Source organism: Pleurodeles waltl, chromosome 4_1 (assembly GCF_031143425.1).
Source record: "Pleurodeles waltl isolate 20211129_DDA chromosome 4_1, aPleWal1.hap1.20221129, whole genome shotgun sequence".
Taxonomy (NCBI): Eukaryota; Metazoa; Chordata; class Amphibia; order Caudata; family Salamandridae; genus Pleurodeles; species Pleurodeles waltl.
Window position 1 is genome coordinate 433,293,918 of NC_090442.1, and position 21,476 is coordinate 433,315,393.

General features: G+C 41.9%; 1 protein-coding gene across 12 annotated transcripts in view; it reads right to left on the minus strand.

Moving 5' to 3' along the window:
- The window catches only part of CACNA2D1 (calcium voltage-gated channel auxiliary subunit alpha2delta 1), a 1,459,114-nt gene that overhangs the window by 151,246 nt on the left and 1,286,392 nt on the right, over window positions 1-21,476 (minus strand). For all 12 annotated transcript variants that reach the window (XM_069228696.1, XM_069228697.1, XM_069228694.1 and 9 more), the window contains 2 exons: window positions 15,547-15,618; window positions 10,916-10,987 (listed from right to left, as the gene is read on the minus strand). In XM_069228696.1, coding sequence (XP_069084797.1) covers window positions 10,916-10,987; window positions 15,547-15,618 — 144 coding nt within the window. The remainder of the gene's footprint in view (window positions 1-10,915; window positions 10,988-15,546; window positions 15,619-21,476) is intronic.

Genomic DNA, 21,476 nt, shown 5'->3' on the forward strand with positions numbered 1-21,476 from the left:
TGAAGTAGCCACCTATGTAATGTAGTGCTGTACCTCATAGGAGGTGGATTAGTACACCAAACAACCAATTGTATTAAGTTAGAGAGACATACTCCTCTTGGTGGACCCAAAATCCACTCTGTGCATATTTTAAATGATTGGTATGAATAGGTCTTGCAGACAGTTGCGCTCTCAAGCTAGATCTAATAATGAACACTAGTACGTCTGGTTTACAATGGCAAACAGTTAATTGCCTTGCATTTTGTGCATAAGTTGCATAAATAATTGAAACTAATTGACAAGCTAAAACATTCATACAATATATAATAAGCAAATAACATAACATAACAATCTGAACTTATGCAAACTTTTGTAAACAACAAATACATGTGAAATCTATACAATCAGACAAAGATCATATATATCTCCAATAAGTAACTTACTGATGAGCAAACATTGAACCTAACAAATGTGCAGTAAGTTCTATATTCACTTTGATTTGAAAATGTTGAGTGTTACCAAAATTAATGTTTTGTGTATGTTAATTTAAAGGTTTGGCGCTTAATTCAAATAGCATGTCTTATAACTGTTAAACATAACCATTTCAAATTTCAAATATTGAGAAACAGTGCAATGGCATTAATATATCTGCCACAACATTTAGAACAATTTAACCCAAGCAGTCCATATTTTATTTGTAAAATCCACTGGAAATGTATTGAATTTACAAATACCAATTGCAACATTTTGAAAGAAGCCTTTAGCTTAATGACGTATATTTGATTTCCTCCTGTTGGTTGTCTTCCAGCTTATCTATAATTGGTAACCACTTTCACACATCTGAAGTTTGCCTTATTAATGCTGTCTATTGCATTACTGTTTTACAACAAGAAACTAGGACTACATTCACAAAAGTATCTCACTAGCCTAAAGCAGTTTTATGACTATTTAAAAACAGGAACAACCATTTTACGATTGCTTTTAAATTGTATTAAGCCAGAAATAAAAAAAATAAAAAACAAGAACATCTGTTTTCCAAATCCCACTAAGCTGCCACATATCCTAAACAAGTCCTTAAGCCCAGGAAGTGGCATTGATGTAATGAGGCTATCATGAATCCTTACTAACCACATATTGAGATACCTCCCCATTTCAAATGCTGAAACACTCATGCTCAAGCTCTTTATTGCTCTAATCTTGTATGCCCCTCCGAGCACTTTCAGGGCAATTCTCCACCTGTTGTCTAACTCCCTATTCTCTTGGGCTATATCAACCTCCATTGTAACTCCTGGACACCTCATTGGGTGACAAGTAAAGCTGCCTCAACTCTAAACACCCCTTCTTCCTCCCTCTCAAGGGACTAATTCACATCAAAGGCCAATGCCTTAAGCTCATTCTGTCCTGTCTTCATAAGGTATGACTGTATATTCGTCTCCTTCCTTATCGCACTGCGCCCAAAGACATAGCTCCACACTATTAAAATCATGTTCATTGCAAAATACCAGCTATTATGTGAAAAATGTCAATTCCTGTTCATGTTCCTTCTCCCTATCATTCTGACACCATGTGGCACTAAGACCTTGCTATTTCATCACATTCCCCCTCTATTGATAACAATCCCACCCAACCCATGCCACATCCATACCATATGAGCTCGCCACACTAAGCAAAGTTGGTGAAAAATACACTGTGCCACTAAATCACAAAACCATTGCCATCATCACTGTAGCACCATGTTCAGCGATCTGCTAAAAACTGAACCCTTTTAAGGATGATTTTAATTCAACTATGACCTGTTGAGACCGGAATGTCCCTTGCAGGCATAATCTCGCTGAGTGAGAATATTGCATGTGAGCTTGTGAAACTGGCATCCTGACATTTTAATGGCCCAGCTCTTATGCTAATCTAGCATATGGGCTTTAGCCTGTCCATAGTAAAGCCACGTCCAGAACCTGTACTGTGACCTGAGCGGTACACTCTTTTGATGAAATGGAACTACTGTCCATATCCTACGTTCAGAGAATCAATTGATGGTAGCATACTGATTTGTAAAGATAAACACTTCTGAGGAGACCAATTATCTGTTCTAGGAGGGAGTGCAACCTTCTAATCACATGCATAAAAAGTTCAGCTTTAATGTAACATCCAAACAGTTGCACTGACGTTCCATTTGGGTTCTGAGTGCATGGATTGAGTGTGTATGGGTAGATCATACTTGATGGTGAGACTGAGAGCAATGTGAGTATGTTTACAAGGAATCCAGTGGAATCCATTTAAAATGTTGTCTAGTTTGGCATGGCACATGACATAGAGTGGGAACAGCTTTGCCACACAACTGAAGAGTATTAACTGCATTTCTGAAGTCAGAGGGTGGAGACCAAGACACTGAACTAGGGGGGACAGAAGAAGGGCTTCCCTTAGAATTTCTATAAGGACCCATTAATATGTTTTTTATATGTCCCAGAGAGAAATACCAGCCATTTGTTCACACTTTAGATTCTGCAGAGGCCTGGACATAAAACTTAAACAGAACTGTCTGTATTAATTTCTACCATAACCTTTCTGTCTTTGTTTCAGCCAGGTATCATTAAGGGGGGTCTGGAACACATTTTAAATTGCATTCTTCACATATTTACTGTGTATGGCATGTACTGATAAGGAGGAATATACCAGATTTAGAGGATTTTCCTAATTGTTGTCAGTCCAGGATATTAAAATACTCATTATTCCAGTAAAATAAAACTGCCACATGGCAACCCTACTTATTAGCAAGGGATTCAATATTAGATTTCCCTAAACACTGCCACTTGATGGGAGGCAGAGGAGCAGGGTGAGACTGAAGTTTTAGTTGTTCAAGGTGAGGAAGTTTCTAGCTAGGGCATGCTCCTTTGTCTGTCCCTAATTCGTATTGCAGGAAGACTGATGACAACTCAGATCAGAGCCTTCACACTTCATTGCACCCATATTTTTTAACATGAACCTCCTGCTTGGGGCCAGCATCATCACTTCTTTCTGTGAGAGTCATCGCCTTGCAAAATAGATGTGTCTAGACTCGAAAAAAATCTAAAATTGAAATATAACCATGTCAAACTGGTTCCACAATCTGCATAACCAGTGCTGCAGGGCTACTAGTGGAATCTGACTTACAGGCTTTGGGCACACATAGTGCACTTTACTAGGGACTTACTAGTAAATCAAATATGCCAATCATGGAGAATCCAATGTTACCACGTTTTAGACACAGAGCCTGTGTGCTTTAGCACTTGATAGCAGTGGTGAAGTGTGCAGAGTCATAAAGGCAGCAACAACTAAGTTCAGCACAAAAGAGGAGGATAGAAAGGAGAAAGTCAGGTGAAACCACACCAAGGGATGTTGGGTCTAACACGTGTCCCTCCCAGCTGAAAGTGGGGAGGGCTATCTAACCCCTTGGAAGTTCTCTTCATTAAGATGGAAAAACCCGGAAAGGCCATCAGTGTTGGCATGCCCCCCCCCCCCCCAGTATGGCACTTCACCAAAAAGTCCATTCCCTATATGGAGATGGACAACCTCAACAGTTTAGGATTCTCACCCTTCATCTGCATCAGCCATCTGAGGGGCCTGTAGTGTGCCTGAACCCAGAAATGAGTCCCAAAAAAGTAGGGTCTTAGCTTTTTCAGTGCCCATACCAGAGCAAAAGCTTCCCTTTTTATTGCGCTCCACCTCTAATCCCTGGGACACAGCCTCCTTCTAATGAAGGCTACAGGTTGATCTAGGGCGTCTTCACTTAGCTGTGAAAACATGACCCCCACACCATGCTCTGAGGCATCAGTCTGCACCACAAATTCTTGAGAGAAGTCAGGGGCCTTGACCATGGGTGCTGTGCACATTGCCTTCTTTAGGATGTCGAAAGCGGTCTGGCACGCCTTTGTCCAGATCATCTGAAACCACTGCTTCTTGGAAGTCAGCTCTGTCAAGGGGCCAACAATGGTTCCTTCAATAGCCAATGAGGTCCAAAAAGGCTCTCACTTCAGTCTGGGTCTTGGGGGGGTTCCCAAGCCAGAATGGTGTCAATCTTGGAATACAAGGGCTGCACTTTGCCACCCTCTACTTAGTGTCCAAGTCGACCACAGAGCACTTCCCTACCTGACACTTACTGGCCTTGATAGTGGGGCCTGATATCTGCAGGGGCCTCAGAACTTCCTGGAGGTGGTACAAATGGTTCTTCAAACTGGAGCTGAAGACTGCAATGTCATTAAAGTAGGTGGAACTGAAGTTCTCCAACCCAGCCAGGACCTGGTGGACCAACATCTGGAAGTTGGCATGGGCATTCTTCAACCCAAAAGGTATGACCTAGAACTGGTAGTGACCTTCCATTGACCTCTCTTTTGCCCCTTCGGTCAAGGCAATCTGCTAGTCCCCAGATGTTAAATCAAATGTGCTGAGGAACTTGATAGCTCCAAGCTGATCAATTAGCTCACGAGCTCTGGGTATGGGGTGTGTGTCAGTCGTAGTGACCGCATTAAGCCCCAGGTAATCTACACAGAACCAGAGTTCGGGTGTGACCCCGGATGGGGCAGCCTTGGGGACCAGAATCACTGGACTGAACCAAGGATTGCTGGAGTGCTCAATAACCTCAAGCATCTTAGCAACCTCCTACTTGGTGCTAGGTCTCATTCAGTCACACAAACTGTACGTTTTGTGCTTGAGAGGCAGGCTATCCCCAATGTCTATGTCATAGGTGCACAAAATGGGTGACCCCTGGGGTGACTAAGAACAGAGATGCAAACTATCCCAGCAACTGGCACCAGTGTCTCTGCTGGTCGAGGCTCAGAGTAGGGGAAAGGTTCACCCCCTCTACTGACCCATCCTGCTCTTTGGAAGATAGAGGATCAGGGAGAGTTTCACATTCCTGTTCCACCTCATCATCCATGACAAAAAGCATGTCAAAATCAGATCTCTTAAAGTGTGGTTTGAGGCGGTTCATGTGCAGGACCCTCATAGGGTTCCTATGAGTTTTCATGTCCCCCGCGTAGGTGACATCACTTTTACGCTCCTTCACCTCAAAGGGGTCAGACTAGTGGTCTTACAGAGCACAGAGCACCAAGGGCGCCATTACCCACACCTTTTGACCAGACTAAAACTCAACCTGAGTGGTATTCTGGTTTGTACCAACGTTTCAAGTCCTCTCAGCTACCTTTCAAATTCTCCTCTGCACGTTTTCAAAAGCGGACTGTCTGTTGCGACACTACATCTTTAGGTGACTTCCTGGGAGCTTGCTCCCAGCTCTCCTTCACCAAACAGAGGTCTTCTTTACAGGGTGCCCACACAGAAGCTCAAAAGGGCTGAACCCAATCCCCTTCTGCGGTATCTCCTTGTAGGCAAATAGGAGACATGGTAGAAGGACATCCAACTTGCGCATCATGGAGTCGGTAGACCCATTATCATGCCTTTCAGGGTACGGATGAATCTCTCAACCAACCCATTGGTTTGGAGGTGGTAGGTGTGGAGAACTTGTAAGTTTCCTCACAGGCTTTTCACATGGCCTTCATATATAAGGGCATGAAGTTGGTACCACAGGCGGAAACCACCTCTGTGGAGAAACCCACTCAGGTAAAGACCTGTGCCCTGGCCACGGTGGGCGCAATCACTGTTCTCAGAGGAATGGTCTCCGGGTACGAGGTGGCATGGTCCACCAAGACCAGGATGAACATGCTGTCCATGGCTGTTGTGGGACACAATGTCAATGCCCACCCACTCAAAGGGGCTACTCACACCAAACAAGGTTGTAGAATGCATCTGAGGCCTTCCTTATTTGAAGCCAAATGGGTGACAAGCATACCAAAGGTCTTGTCCTGCCCCAAATGACCTGCCAGAGGCATATCATGAGTCAGAAGTGCTGGGGTACCACCAGCACACGAGCTGCCCCAGGTGCAGGAATCTTAGGCTTGTTAAACAGAAGTTCATTTCCCCGAGAAATCAGGTGCTTGTCAGAGGCGTCACCAGCTGCCTGGGCCTTGGCCTCCTGCCGAAGGCCCACAAGAGTAAGGCACACCCTTTGCGCTGCGCAGAACTCCTCCCTGGAGGGATTTCCTTCCTGCTGCCAATTGGCCAGCTCAAGCAGGTTCTCCAGTTCAGCCACATCTTCCCCTGAAGGTTCCAGGGTGTCCCCCTCAAGGTCAATATCCAACTCGTCAATGGTAATTTCACGAGTGGGTTTCGCATGCTCCTTGCCCTTCCACTTCTTGGCAGACACCTTGGCCACTTTGTCAGGCTCCAGGTTCTTCTGACCACCCTTGTGTGCTGCCATGGACCGTGTGGTCAGGCACACACATTCAGTCAACCAGAACATCTCGAAATGTGACTTGAACTCTACCTTGTTTGAGGCAGGATGCTCCAGGTCACTGCCCACCAGACAATGCACAGGCATGGATGGACTCACAGCTACCCTCAAGGAACCTGAGAACCCCCCCCACAATTCAAATGGAACCTGAGACACCTTACATTGGCTCTTCCGGTTGTCTACAGCAACAACGTTGTATACCACATTAGGGTCTATCTGCTCTGAAAACACCAGATGACACCTGACGGTTATAACTGACTGCCTATATTTATTAGTATTATCAGGCATGAGGGTTCTCTGTACCATTTCACTGTCACCCATGGACACCAGGGTAATCTCAGCTGTCTCCTCATCACTAGCAAGGGCCACCTCTTCCCCAAGTGCTACACTCGCCATCTCTGGTGGCTGCCTACCAGTGGGGGGCTGGGTCTGCTTCAGACACTAGTAAATCAAATAAGCCAGTCATGGAGAAGCCAGTGTTACCATGTTGTAAACACAGACCACATGCACTTAAGCACTGGATAGGAGAGGTAACGTGTGCAGTGTCATAAAGCCAGCAACAATGAAGTTCATCACACAGTCAAAACAGGAGGTCAGAAAGAAAAAAAAGTCAGGGGAAACCATGGCAAGAGATCGTCGGTCTAACACGGGCTAAAACTACTACATCTACTAACAGCAACTCGTGTCCTGTGGACAGGCTGTATGAACTACGTTAAAGAGAAATACGCTTACTTGAAAAAAGCCTCTTAGAGTGATGCATTATTATACTTCTACTCAAATAAAGAGAGGGAAAACCCTTAATCTTATTTCTGTGTTTGAATTTTCCTGTGAAGTCCACACCAATTTCCGGAAAATTAAAATCTTGCCACATTGTTTCAATTTTAAAAATTTATGCAAAGCAAAGACATAACATGTTAAGATGCTTCAAACAGCAGACTAATTCTAATTCTCACCTCTTCCAACTTGCGTTCATACACTAATCATGCTTAGGCGTAATAATGCAGTGATTACATAATAATTATATTTTTGTGAAATCAAAGCAATACTAAACGACATGAAGAATCTTATTTAACACTTCCAAACGTTTACTAACAATACTGCCTTTCCTAGCATTCATTAAAAGTGTTGAAACTATGTTTAAAACTCTACTTATTTAAAAATCAATGAAGAAAACCAAATATAATCACCGGATAACAAAATATTCATCAGAGTACATTTTTTATTCCTCATAGAACTTACATAAATTGAAATATGAATTAAAAAATCACTTTGTTATTTTATTCTAGGTATAGCAGGAGCAAATGGAATAATATCCTATGGTATTTTAGCTTAGATACTTTAATTAAAAGTTACTTATATTGATCCAGATTTGCTTTTCTGACAGGTCTTTAGGCATTGATTAGTACTGATGAAAGTACTTAAATATGTCCCGTACTTCCTGTTGATTTCAAATGAGAACTCTATTCTGTTGACTGATATTATTCAATAATTAATAGAAATTTTCATCTCAAATTTATAGATAGCAATAATTATCTAAATCACATGCAGGAAATAATTTTTTTATGCCTCCGTAGAGTTTGATGTGACTATTAGTAACAAAGAAGTAGTGTTAGAAATGGGGTCTCTGGCTGGCAGTCAGGTTAACCCCTGTCCAAGCAAGGACCCTCACTCTAGGGTAAAAGAGAATCACCCTCAGCTAACCCCTGCTTACCCCCTTAGTAGCTTGGCACGAGTAGTAGGCTTAACTTCAGAGTGCCAGGTGTAAAATGTTAGTACCAAAACACACAGTAACTTAATGAAAACACTACAAAATGACAACACAGGTTTAGAAAAATACAGAATATTTATCTAAACAAAACAAGACCAAAATGACAAAAATCCACAATGCACAAGTCAAGTTATCAATTAAAAAGCAGAAAGAGTCTTCATGTAATGTTAAACACACACTAACACTGTTAGCATGAAAATGTACCTTGGGTGCGTCCAAAATAACACTGCACGGGTGAGCATCAGTAAGGGCTTGCGATGTGTCAGTTTCACTCACGAGCGAGACCTTGCGTTGTTTCTCCTTTCGTCAGGTCGGTACGCGTCGTTTCTTCAATCTGCAGGACAGCGATGCATCGATCCAGTCAGCACACTCGGGTCCGGGCAGGCGTTGTGTTGTTTTTACAAGCCCAGTGGTACTTGCATCGGAAATCCAGCCACACGATGATCCGAAAACCACGCAGCACGGGTTGCGATCTCCCAGCCTCCATCAGCGATGCTACGTGTCATTTCTCCAGCTCCATGCGTCGATTCTTCAGTCGCGTTGCAGGTGATCGTAGATTTTCAGCTGCTAAGCCGGCGGCGCATTGATTTTTCAGTCGCAGATCAGAGTTGTATCGATCTTTTCCACGCACAGCATTCTATTCGCGGATTTCATCCTCTTAGGCTGCCAGCTTCTCCTTTCAGGGTCCCAGGAACTGGATGGGCACCACTTGGTAGAGTAGGAGTCTCTCCAGAGACTCCAGGAGCTGGCAGAGTGAAGTTTTTGCTGTCCCTGAGACTTCAAACAACAAGAGGCAAGCTCTAAATAAAGCCATTGGAGGCCTTCACAAGATGGAAGGCACACAAAGTCCAGTATTCGCCCTCTTCCTCTGGCAGAAGCAGCAACTGCAGGATAGCTCCACAAAGCACAGTCACAGGCAGGGCAGCTATTCTTTCTCAGCTCTTCAGCTCTTCTCCACACTGAGGTTCCTCTTGGTTTCCAGAAGTGTTCTAAAGTCTGTGGTTTTGGGTGCCCTTCTTATACCCAATTTCTCCTTTGAAGTAGGCCTACTTTAAAGCAAAGTCTCTCTTGAATGTGAAATCCTGCCTTGCCCAGGCCAGACCCCAGACACTCACCAGAGGGTTGGAGACTGCATTGTCTGAGGGCAGGCATAGCTCTCCCCTCCCTCTAAGCACAGATGGCTCATCAGGAAATGCAGACTACAGCCCAGCTCCGTTTGTGTCACTGTCTAGTGTGAGGTGCAACCAGCCCATCTGTCCAACTGACCCAAACAGGGAACCACAAACAGGCAGAGTCAGAAATGGTATAAGCAAGAAAATGCTCTCTTTCTAAAGGTGGCATTTTCAAACACACAATCTTAAAATCAACTTTACTAAAAGATGTATTTTTAAATTGTGAGCTCAGAGACCCCAAACTCCACATGTCCATCCGCTTCCAAAGGGAATCTACACTTTAATCATATGTAAAGGTAGCTCCCATGTTAACCTATGAGAAGGACAGGCCTTGCCACAGTGAAAAACGATGTTAGCAATATTTCACTGTCAGGACATATAAAACACATTACTATATGTCCTACCTTAACCATACACTGCACCCTGCTCTTGGGGCTACCTAGGGGTGCCTTACATGTAAGAAAGGGGAAGGTTTAGGCCTGTCAAGGGGGTAGACTTGCCAAGTCGAATTTACAGTTTAAAACTGCACATACAGACACTGCAGTGGCAGGTCTGAGACATGATTACAGAGCTACGTATGTGTGTGGCACAGCCAGTGCTGCAGGCCCACTAGTAGCATTTGGATTACAGGCCCTGGGCACCTCTAGTGCACTGTATTAGGGACTTACTAATAAATCAAGTACGCAAATCATGGATAAGCCAATTGCATACACATTTTGTAAAAGAGCACTTGCACTCTAGCACTGGTTAGCAGTGGTAAAGTGCCCAGAGTAACAAAAACAGCAAAATCAGAGTCCAGCACACATCAACAACCTGGGAAACAGAGGCAAAAAGTTAAGGAGACCACGCCAAGGATGAAAAGTCTAACACGAAGCAAAGCAGGAGTATCATTTGGGAATGTATCTCCTGATTTCTCCATGCTATTGCTAATACATATGCTACATGCCCTGTGAACGCATCGCACCTATGAAAATAAGAAGTATGTTTGATGGATATTTAAAAGGTATTTTAAACTTTCACTAACTTTGTTCACCTGTACTGAATTGGAAAAAATAGCTCAGTTTTACCATTTATATGATACCTGCCTCAAACATATCTTCAATAAATGCAGTGTACTGCATTTTTCATTTGTTCAAAGACAACTGGGGGTAACGTTTCATGATAGAACTGGACTAAATCAAGACTAAAATACTGTTATGTATGATTCAAGGAAGTTGATTTTTGAAATGCATGGCAATGAAAGTTTAAGACAGAAACACTAAAACAAATGCCTGTCCCATGAGAAGCAGATGAGGACAACTTTCTCTAACTACAGTAAATTAAATAGAGAGAAAAATAATGAAAGGGTGAAAGAATGAAGGAGAAAAGAAATTAAAAAAAGAAAGCAGAACGAAAAAGAATATGATGAAGAAACAAAGGAAGAGAGGAAAGAAAGGTGATAAGAAAAACAGAGTGAAGAATTTGAAGAGACGATTGGCTAACATAAGAAGAAATAAAGATTAAAGGAATGGGGAAGAAAGAAGTAAAGAAGAAAGGAAAACAAATGAGTAACTTTTGTAACTTTATCTGAGTTTGTTAAGACACTGCAATCACTATTACTGAATGATTATTCAATTCCCCTTTTCTAAAGTAAGAAGGGGCTCTTCAAAACTAGATAAGGTATTGTGACAAACTCACCTCATCTTGAGACTTGATAAGTGTTTTAAAGGATAGCTCCCCACTTAATCCATCAATCATTTTATTGCGGATCTAAATTTGAAAAAAATGAAAAAAAAATTAATTAATGTTGGATTCACCACTGTAAAGAAAAGAATACACACACACATAAATATATATTTGCACTTGCAGACAATGTTTAGGTTACAAGGTTACACTCAAAATAAGCATCCTAAGAGTGTGTAGGACACAGGAAGCAATTATAATTCCTTGCTTCATTTAATCCAGTCTGCCCTACCTGCACCTGGCTGTGCTCAGAACCAGAAACCCTGGTCCTCTCTGCAGCTACACCTACTTTGCTCCCCTCCTCTGTGCTCTGAACCCTGTCCACCACTTCCAGCACTGGTGCCACACCACACAACACTAAGGAAAGGTTCACATGCACCTCCTGCAAATGCTCATGCACTCTCCACACCCTACATCCACCACTCCAGCACCAACAGCAACCCACTTTCTCACACTCACAAAAACCAGCCACCTGCTCACACAGACCAACCACAACCCATGCAACATGCCACACTCTAATGCATTTTCCTCAAAAGCCACAGCCTCACTAAACATACCACAGAGATCATGCTCCAGTCCTGTTCTTCCTCAGGGAAACATGGCAAAACCCAGCCTTGGCACCAGACATCACTACAGACATCCCCACCAGCTACAAGATCCCCAGACAAGACCAACTGCACCATCTACACAATCACCCCACCAGCTCAATGGAAAACCTAACATTCAAGATATCCATCAGAGACAACTTCTCCCTGTGTTTACCAATTTTGCCAGCAACATCACACTCTCCTAATGCCTCCAGTAACAGCACCCCTTCACAAGACATTTCTAACAAGCTCCAAGAATGCTTCTGTAACGAAATCACCTCTATCTAAGGCAGTTCTGTCCCACAGCCAGACCCCATCACAACATAAATCCCCATCACAGCAAAAAAATGTAATCTCAACCTTGCGGTCCATTATCACAACTGTCAGAATTGCTGCAACTATGAAGACCATCAACTGAGGGACCCATCTGACCCTTGCCCCTAACACACCTTCACCAAATGACTCCTACTGATCAGCAAACAACTAACCCACATCCTCAACACCTCCATCAACTCAGGCACATTTCTGTACAACATCACAACCCTGCTGAAAAAACAATACGCTGACCCAGCCACTCTTTCCAAATAGACAAATCCCCCTAAAAAAATACCTGGCCAAAGTCTTAGAGAAAATAATAAACTGGTGTCTCACTGACCACCTCAGCAACTACCAGCAACTTGACGCCATGCAGTCTAGATTCAGGATCAGTCACACTATAGAAACAGTGCTCATCACCACCAAAGATGAAATCCATATGATCCTTGACAGAGGAAACACAGCAGCCATCATTTCCCCGGACCACGCTGCATCATTTGACACCATCTCATGCCTCATCTTCATCAGGAGCCTGCACAAGATTGACATCTCCACTGGATCTGTTTATTTGGAATGCATAGAACACAAGCTATCAACCTAGCACATTAGTTCCCGGAAGCCCTCAAACCTATCTGCAGAGTGCCTCAGGACTCAACACTCAGCCCCACCCTCTTCAGCACATACATTATCCGACAAGCTGCCTCAAGCTTAACACCAACAAGACAGAATAGTGATCTTCTGCAAGAACACCTCACAATGGGACTCCAACTGATGGCTGGTGGAACTCAGACCCACACCAAGCACTCACGCTAGGAACCATGCAAACATCATACACAGCAAACTGGATATGACAGCACAAGTCATTGTCATCATTGCATCCTGTTTCCACACCCTGAAGATGCAGAGGAAGATCTTCAAATTACTCCCAAGCAACACTAGAAACAAATGCACTCATCTTCTCATCACCACAAGTTGGGCTATGAGAACACCCTCTATATTGTAATCAGCAGAAAACTCACCAAAAGACTACAAACCATTCAGAACCGTAGCAGCTCAACCCTCTCTCAACCTCCTACACAGAACTCACATATCGACACACCTCAGGGAGCTCCTCTGACTCCCAATATTAAAATGTGATCATTTCTAACTCCTCACACACAAATTCAAGCCACCAAACACCTTAGGCCCCATCCACCTAAACAGTTGCATCTCCCTCCACCAACCACCTAGACCACTCTGCAGGAATCTTATTAGCGCATATCCCTGGCATATATAGAACCAGATCAGGAGGGCAGGTGTTCCCTTACATTGCTCCTGCAAAGTTCAACAACATCCCACTCTACATCACAGTCTCCTCCTCCCTTCCTGAATTCCGCAAAAAAAATGATGACACAAATTTTCAAATAACCAACTCAACCTAAGAAGGGCTAGGCACACACCCCTGCTCAGTGCCACAATACCCTTGCAACTGATAGCATGCTTTACAAAATAAGATCACACGTTTGCTAAACTGTACTAAGTAATGTATAAAATTGGGAACTACATAATTTGAATTACTAGTTTGGTAAAAGACATAAAATGTTGAAAACATTATATTTGTCTAATGCAACCTTTCAACAAACCTAACTTCAATGTATATTTGTGCTCAATTTCCATCAAATTAATAACAATATATATTACTCTATGAAACGTTTTCATGTCTGTGAAAAGGATTTCTTTCCCCTCAACTTCATGCTTTCACTATACTTATGCTTCTGGCCAATTGAATATCAATATAAGTGGCTAGTTTCGAAGTGCTACCATTGGGTATATAATCCTTGTGGAGAGAGCTCGAGGTTTCCAACACAAATGTGATGGATAGGATTTTTCACTACCAACAGGCCACAAAAAAGATTGCCATTTTGTTATCTTCGTCCAATGTGGCCACTTCTGAGGTCCTAGGGGGAGTTTTCCTTCCTCAACTACTTCAATTATTATTTTATGACGTGCATCTGGCACAGTCTCATTCCTTCCCTTGGCTATCAGCTTCTTGTTTATAATATGCAGTCAGTTGTCTGGATTAAGAGATATAAGTTTGCCAATCCTTGCAACTGCATCAGACCGCATCACTGAAGCAGTTAAGGAAGGACCTCAAGACCTGACTTTTTGATTAAGCATCACACCCGCAATCAGTACCTCGAGACCCTACGGGTGATTAGCCACACTACAGAAATATTGATTGATTGATAGCAAATCAGCAACTAACTACAGCCTAGAGCACACCGAGGCAAGAATGCACTCCAATGTGCTGTGTGTACATGGAAACAAGACCTAGATGTTGAATGTAGAGAGAATTCTTCCAGCGGTTTCCAGAAATGCACAAATTACAATTTGAGTTAACATTGAAGCTTTGAAGCCCCTAACTGATTATTGTTGCATTCTTTAGCATCGCACATAAAATATCATTAGTTTATGCTATTATCCTACATAGGATCGACTATGCTAATGGAACTTGTAGGGAACTTAATGTAGAACTAAAAGTCTTCGATAAAGCATCAGGCCCTAAAAGCATATGCACCCTTTCTAAAATCATTGGAGTGTACCAAACAAAGGCAAAATTAAGTTATGGATGTTATGAGTTATGAGTTATGAGTTATGTTCAAGGCTACTGAATTCAAGTAGAATAATCTGCCATAAAACATACACTAGAACTTTTATTCTTTTTATACTAAACATATAGTGATCCCCAAATATAAAACAGAACCAGGTTTGGTCCTATGTAATTTGCACGGGGAACATGTTTTCTGGATTACCATCTCACCTAATTTATGGAAAATAAAGGAGTGTTAAAAATCTAAAGACACCCTCGAGAGCATAAAGCTTTCACTTGATACTGCAATGTGTGTTCTCCGAATATCTTTGTATGCTTACAACTTAGATGGCCCAAAAAGCATTCCTTATTTAACATTACAGCCTCTATTCACGTAATCTGAATACAAGGAATTTTAGAATTGCAAGTCTGCTTATGCCACTATCCCAGCTTTTCACCTGTTGTAAATTCAGGGTTAGGAGAAAAAGAATGATTTTCCCTGAGAAAGGATTAGGGGTCGCCATTGTAAACATCCACAAAGTCAGTACTTTGTTGAGTTTTCAAAACTATTACCAAGATGGTTTCCCGCTCATTTATATAATGTAATCTACTCCATTGAACAATTGCAATATATACATAAAAAGTGTGAACATAAAAGCTATCCAAACAACCATAATATTTCAGCAGACTTGGCAAGAAGCTAATTTTATACTGGCAAAATTAAGTACAATGGCAGAAATACTGGTGGCTCTTAAGTTATTCTTGGAAATCTAACGCTGCATACGTGGTCGGGACTACATCTGGAGTTCTTTGTGAAGCCCCGTGAGTCAGAAACATAACTCATGGCATAAACTAAACCTATAAAAAGAGACTGCTGACATTTTCTAGTAGGGATTGGTGAATCAGCCCTTCTATTCAAGATTACCTGCTCATTGTCCTAAAGTGGCCACGTCGCAGTGAGATGTACATTAGCAAATCCTGCTATTGTAAAAGCACAATTGACGAAACACTGTGATATTTCTTTTATCAACGCCATGAACCCGCAGTATCCTGAAACAGCAAATAGGGCTTACGGTTTTCGACATTTAAAGACAGTAAACAGCAATACGGCTCACCTCAACTTTAAATTCATTTTCCAATTCAGCATCAAGAAAATCCAAGGTGACCGGTTCCTGGGATTTAGGATTCTATATCAGAAGAAATACAAATATTACAATTCACCAGATGCATAGTTTTTCATAGAGTAAATCATACTCTATAAAAAATAAGTGTGTGTCCTTCCATAGGAGCACAAACTGCACCCCAAACTGTACAATTACAATAAAATACTTATCGTTGTTATCACATTTCTTGACTAAAAAATATAGGCCTCATTATGAGTTTGGCAGAGGGGATTACTCTGTCCCAAATGTGACGGATATCCCACCCGCCGTATTACAAGTTCCAGTATATCCTATGGAACTTGTAAAACTGCAGATGGGATATCCCTCAACTTTGGGACGGAGTAATCCCCTCCGCCAAGTTCGTAATTAGGCGCTACATATATGTTTGCAGAAACAAGTTATTAAACTGATCTCAAATAGTGATTGGAAGGTGGGCAACATCTCGGCAGGCTGAAATAAAAAAAAATACTTTGTAGACTGCTTAAAATGTCTTTGATTCTATCACAATATTCTGCTGATTTATGCTTGGAAATACAGGATGTCCAGCGGGAGACTTTATCAGTAAAAAGGGGAAAAAGAGGGCGCTCATCCAAGCATTTCCAAGTGGCCAATGGATAGGGAGACCAGATTTGGAAAAGCAAAAACCGGGATAGTCAAGACATAGAAGTATGACTAAAGGGTGAGAGGACGTCAAAGAAATGTGCTCACGCACACACACACACACACAAACTGAATACCAGTGACTTTTAAACACTGTGAAAGCTGTTGTGTATGAAGATGCAGTTCAAAACCATTTTTAGAGTGTAAAAGCCTGATTATCATCTTGGCTAATGGGATACTCTGTCACAAACATGACAGATATACCGTCCACCTTATTACAAGTTCCATTTTATCCTATGGTACTTGTCATATTGCAGACAGAATATCCTTCACATTTGTGACAGAGTATCCTATCCACCAAGATCGTAATCAGGCTTTAAGTATTTGGTACTCTACATATAGCTTTAAGTTACTTTCACTGAGAGAGTACATTTGGCAATTTGATAAGTAAAAGATTGTGGATCTGATGTACACTCCATAATTGTGTCTAGCACAGACTCCTTGTGAGAGCTGAATGTTCTTGTTCTTTTAAGCTGTTTATTTACAAAACATTATCTAAGACAAAATGATATGACGTCCTCTGTCCCCCCGAATTAACTTCTCCCATTGCCTGGAAGCATGAACTGAGGCTCAAAATGACCTGCCTGGGGCAAGAATAATTACTTTTTGCCAGTGGAAATGAAAGTATCTTTAACATTTCAGGGCTGCTATGCAGGGCCACTAATTGTCTTCCAAAAACGAGGACATGGTTTTGAAAATGTCAAAAGTGTCAGGACCTTGGGACAGACCACTAAAAACCAGACTGTCCAAGAAGATCCGGGGTGCAGAGTCAGTCTACCAATGGAGTAGCACACTTTAGACTCCACCTTTTACACATCACCATTGCCTGATTATGCATTTATATTTGCCATTTCATTTACTGTGTACCTTAATCATATTAATGTGTGTGAAACATTTTAATGTAATAATGAAATTTATACATTGCCCCAAAGTCAGGCCTACTAAGCCCAAAAGGCAGGGTGCGTTATATTAAAAAGATGGGCATGTGTTTTTATCAACTTTACATGTCCTCAAAGTAAAAACCCTCTAATGTAGTTTTTACAGTGGAAAGTCTAGTAACCCCTTTGGCGACTATTGAGTTACACGCTGACAACTCAGCAGTGCTAACTTCTGAATGGGACTTCCAAATATGGTACTTCTAGATATCAAACTAATCAATACATTAAACATGACTTGTTGCTCAAGTCAAATTTAATGTAACTGCCCTGCTGTTCCCTGGATCCAACAAAGAGAGGCTGAAACAAAGGCTGACTTGCACTGGCTGCATCTTCGGTTAGCAAAAATGAATTGAGCCTGTTCAAAGAAAAGTCATCCCCAAGCCCCAGACAGAGAAGGCGACTCAAAGACTCAGTTGGCTGACTCTCTGTTAAAGCCATAGGGCCATAAAAGCGGAAATGCCTGCTCCTTTGAGAACCCAGCACCAAGAAGCCTGACTTTTGCTGTGTTCTCAGGTGCTGCTTAGGAGACCAAGTCCCAACACTCAAAAATTGCATCAGAGTCTGCTGGACTCAGAAGAGATGTTGGAGTGTGGTTTGGTCCCCCAGCAGAGAACATACTGCATGTTAAAGGGAACCACTGTTTTTGTTGTAACCAGAGACCAGTGGCAACTGGTTTTGTGCTGAACTTCATCAGGACTCCATGGGACATTGACCCTGAGGTCAAAGAGTTTGGGAACTGAGAGTGAAAAGTTGTGTGATTCTAATCTATTTTGTCATTGAGGTGTCTCTTTAAAGATAAAAATGTTACCTATTTTCATAAGCTGGTATTGGATTTTTATTGTGTTGCATTTTCTCCTTACTCAACTGTTTTGGTACTTCTCCATGTTTTACACGTATTCCTCTGAAAAAGCATGACTGTTCTGAGTCACAGATTTCCACAACTGTGCTAAGGCTTTACAAACAAACCTGTCTGGACCTGATAAGGAACCATACTTTCATTGTAGGGCGAGGTCGCACAACTACAACACATAATAACCTGCTTGACTCACACTATGACGTTTTTAAGATCACAGTAATTTCATCAAGTGCCAAATTGGTTGTAGAACCAGGAGGCATTCCATTTGGTGTCTGGATTGAAAGGTGGAGTGGGGCCGAATAATGCTATGTCCCATCCCATTTGCTTTGCTGGAAGTTTTTTGTAAGAATCCTTCAGAAGTATAAAATATATATGATAGTTCTTTGAAGCTTTCAAGGTTCAAGATGTATAGCTCTGGTTGTCTTTAACTTAGGATCCAAAAAAATAAGCATCACTAGCCCTCTTACATTGAGTCCAAAGTGGGCATAAACAATTGCAGAGGATTACATTGGGTAGCAGTATACACTTTGATTGGCAACCTAAGGCAAAGACCAATCAAAGTTCTTAACAATGTCTGTTCTCATGATTGGATGTGTTTGCTGCTCTCAGAGTCATTTAAAAACTTTATTTTCAGATATATTAGTCTAAGATGTTATGTGTCACAGAAACAATAAAAGGTGTTCCACTCTGTAGGTTTAGGTGTCCTACTGACTACATGACCCTAGAGCAAAGAAAAGAGAGATGCACCCAGGCATGGACTCCAGAGTGTTCCAGGCAAATGTATTGCATCTGAGGTGTCAATATTAGAGCAGGACTAAGAAGTTTAGTACATCTTGGGATGCTTAAGCATTGTGATTAATGTCACCAAAGCTAAGTTCAAATCCTATTGACATAGGCAATTAATTAGGATAGGATTCTAGGTTAATTTGGAAGTGGTATGCTTACACATGATGAAAGCAGGTCTCCTATGGCACTGTCTGCAGCAAGTAGTCATGAGTCACTTAGGGCCAGATGTAGTAAACTAACATTTTGCGACTTGCAAATTGCGAGTCTGACCGACTCGCAATTTGCAACTCGCAAAATAGGAGGCAGAAAGGTGTCTCAGACACCTTCTGCGACTCGCTATGGGGTCGCAAAGACCCACCTCATCAATATTCATGAGGTGGGTCGCAGTTTGCGACCCCATAGCGACTCCCTGCACTCACAGGGATGGTGGCCTGCTGTAGTCAGCAGACCTCCATGTCTGTGACTGCTTTGTCAATAAAGCAGTTTTTTTTACATTTTGCAGCCCGTTTTCCTTAAAGGAAAATGAGTTGCAAAATGTAAACACTTCTCCGACTCGCAATTTGGGGATGAGCATCGCGTTCGGCCTTTTGCATGCAGCAAATTGCGTTTTTCGCAGTTTGCGACATGCAAAAGGCTTCCTACATGTGGCCCGTAGTTCCTGCACAAGATTGGATTAAGTTCCACTGGTATTAGGCCTCAAAGATATTAATTTTTCCCTTAGTCCACAAATATACACCTTTCCTCAGGATCACTGAAAAAGTACATTCTTCTGTTGCTGAAAAAAGCATCTTCAAATAATTTCTATGGCACAGCAAATTTCATAAAACCTTCACAGGTGGTTGCTTGCTAGCCACAGAGAGGGGACATCTACAAACACTTGATGGCACTGTTAGAGGGCCAGACTGGGTGCTGATGTTGATGCAGGTCTTTTGGGCAAATGAGGAAATGCTGATATCTAGCAACTTGAATAAACCGTTATTTGTTCTTCTGACCAATGTGATTTTAAGAGACTGGAAAAAGTGTTGCAGTTGTACGGAAGCAGGCAACATGATCATAAAAGCAGGTTAACTGTAAGGGAATTGTACCACCCATGGTAAATCTTTCTTGGACCTGTAGTCAGTTGTACTCCAGTTTCTCTAGCAGGAGAAGCCTACTTCAAGTTTTCTGTTCGAACTAACCAACCATGATTGTTTTTTCTTTTCCTTTCCAACATGCGAGCTCTATGCTGTTCTACCTTTCTCTTTCATTCTCTGGTAGCTAGCTGTGAGTATGATGGCAATGGCTTGGTCTGTGGTCTTCATTAACTCTGCTTTGCCATTTTCTCTTAATTTGCAACATCCTTGCTGAGGTTCCGCCTATTGGCATTGTAATTAAGAGGGTTGGTTAGTTTGCCTGAATCTTCCTGCTACTGTTCCTGAGGCATTATAGCTTTATCACTGCCCTTCCAACAGGAAAGTATGTAGTCACCTTTGGGATTCCTTACGCAACATGCAGCAATGAATGGCCGTTGCTTCTTGGGAAATATAATAAATGTTTTGTCCTTCATTTCAGTGCATTTGTCAGCAGCTACACTGAAGATTGAAAAGACTGCCATTATGGCCTGGAGAGCGATTTAAGAGGAATGGGGTGTTGGGAGGAGTTGAAACATTTACTTCTATTTCCAATTGCCTTACTGGTTTCTCTTAGGAATGACATGTTGTTAGGAATAGGGCCCATCCCTGGAATGTTCTTTTTGGTAGTATAACAGGATGTGTCATTTGAGGCTTAGTGGGAGTGTCAGTAAATGCTGGTACCCAGTTTCCAGGTCCCCTCGTTTTTAGATTTCTTATTTGTCATGTGATTTTGAAGCAACCCCCACCCACACCAAGATTTTTCTAATGGTTTCCGTATGTTTTCACATTGACTGTGAGATTGTTTTGCCTATTTTCCAACCTTGCCATCCTGCAATTAAAGCAGCTAAGTTAGATTTTTCAGATATGTGTAAGGCTTTCACAGTTGTCTGGAAGCTACCTCTTACAGGATGTATGATAATTTTTTAGCAGGATAGGGCACTGCTTTGCTGTTCTTAAGCCTGATTAGCTAAAATGGTGGATTAGTTTATAATTTTAGAATATAATTAACTGATAGGCAGTACCTTACTCAAAAAGGTTACACTAGAAGGACGAAGGCTGAATGTGGTGGTCACCTGGTTAGAGAAGGTTGGGTGGAGGATATTTGTAGAGATTCTACATGGACATCTTTTTGAACCTTTGTGTCCCACAGACTGGATGGGGGGAAGCTTTAATGATATCCTGTTAGTAATGGGTTACAGACGACTTTCCATGCATGAATTATGTACCTTCGGCATCAACAAATACAAGATTTCGGCATTCTGAGTTTTTCTGTTTTTGTTCTTGTCCATATCTAAAAGAGGCCGTGTTTTAGCTTGTCTGTATCTCTGCATCTTTCTATTTAAAGAACAGATGAGGAAGGGAGATAAAGAGGTAACTGCAGGATCATTTTCTGGTAAGAATTATTCTACCATCTCCCATCTGGCACAGAGATAGTGTAGTTACAAACTGAGACTCTGTGTGTAAGCCAACAGATAAATACAGATGTGTACTTTGATAGAATGTCCACTGGGGAGTCACAGACCCTCAAAT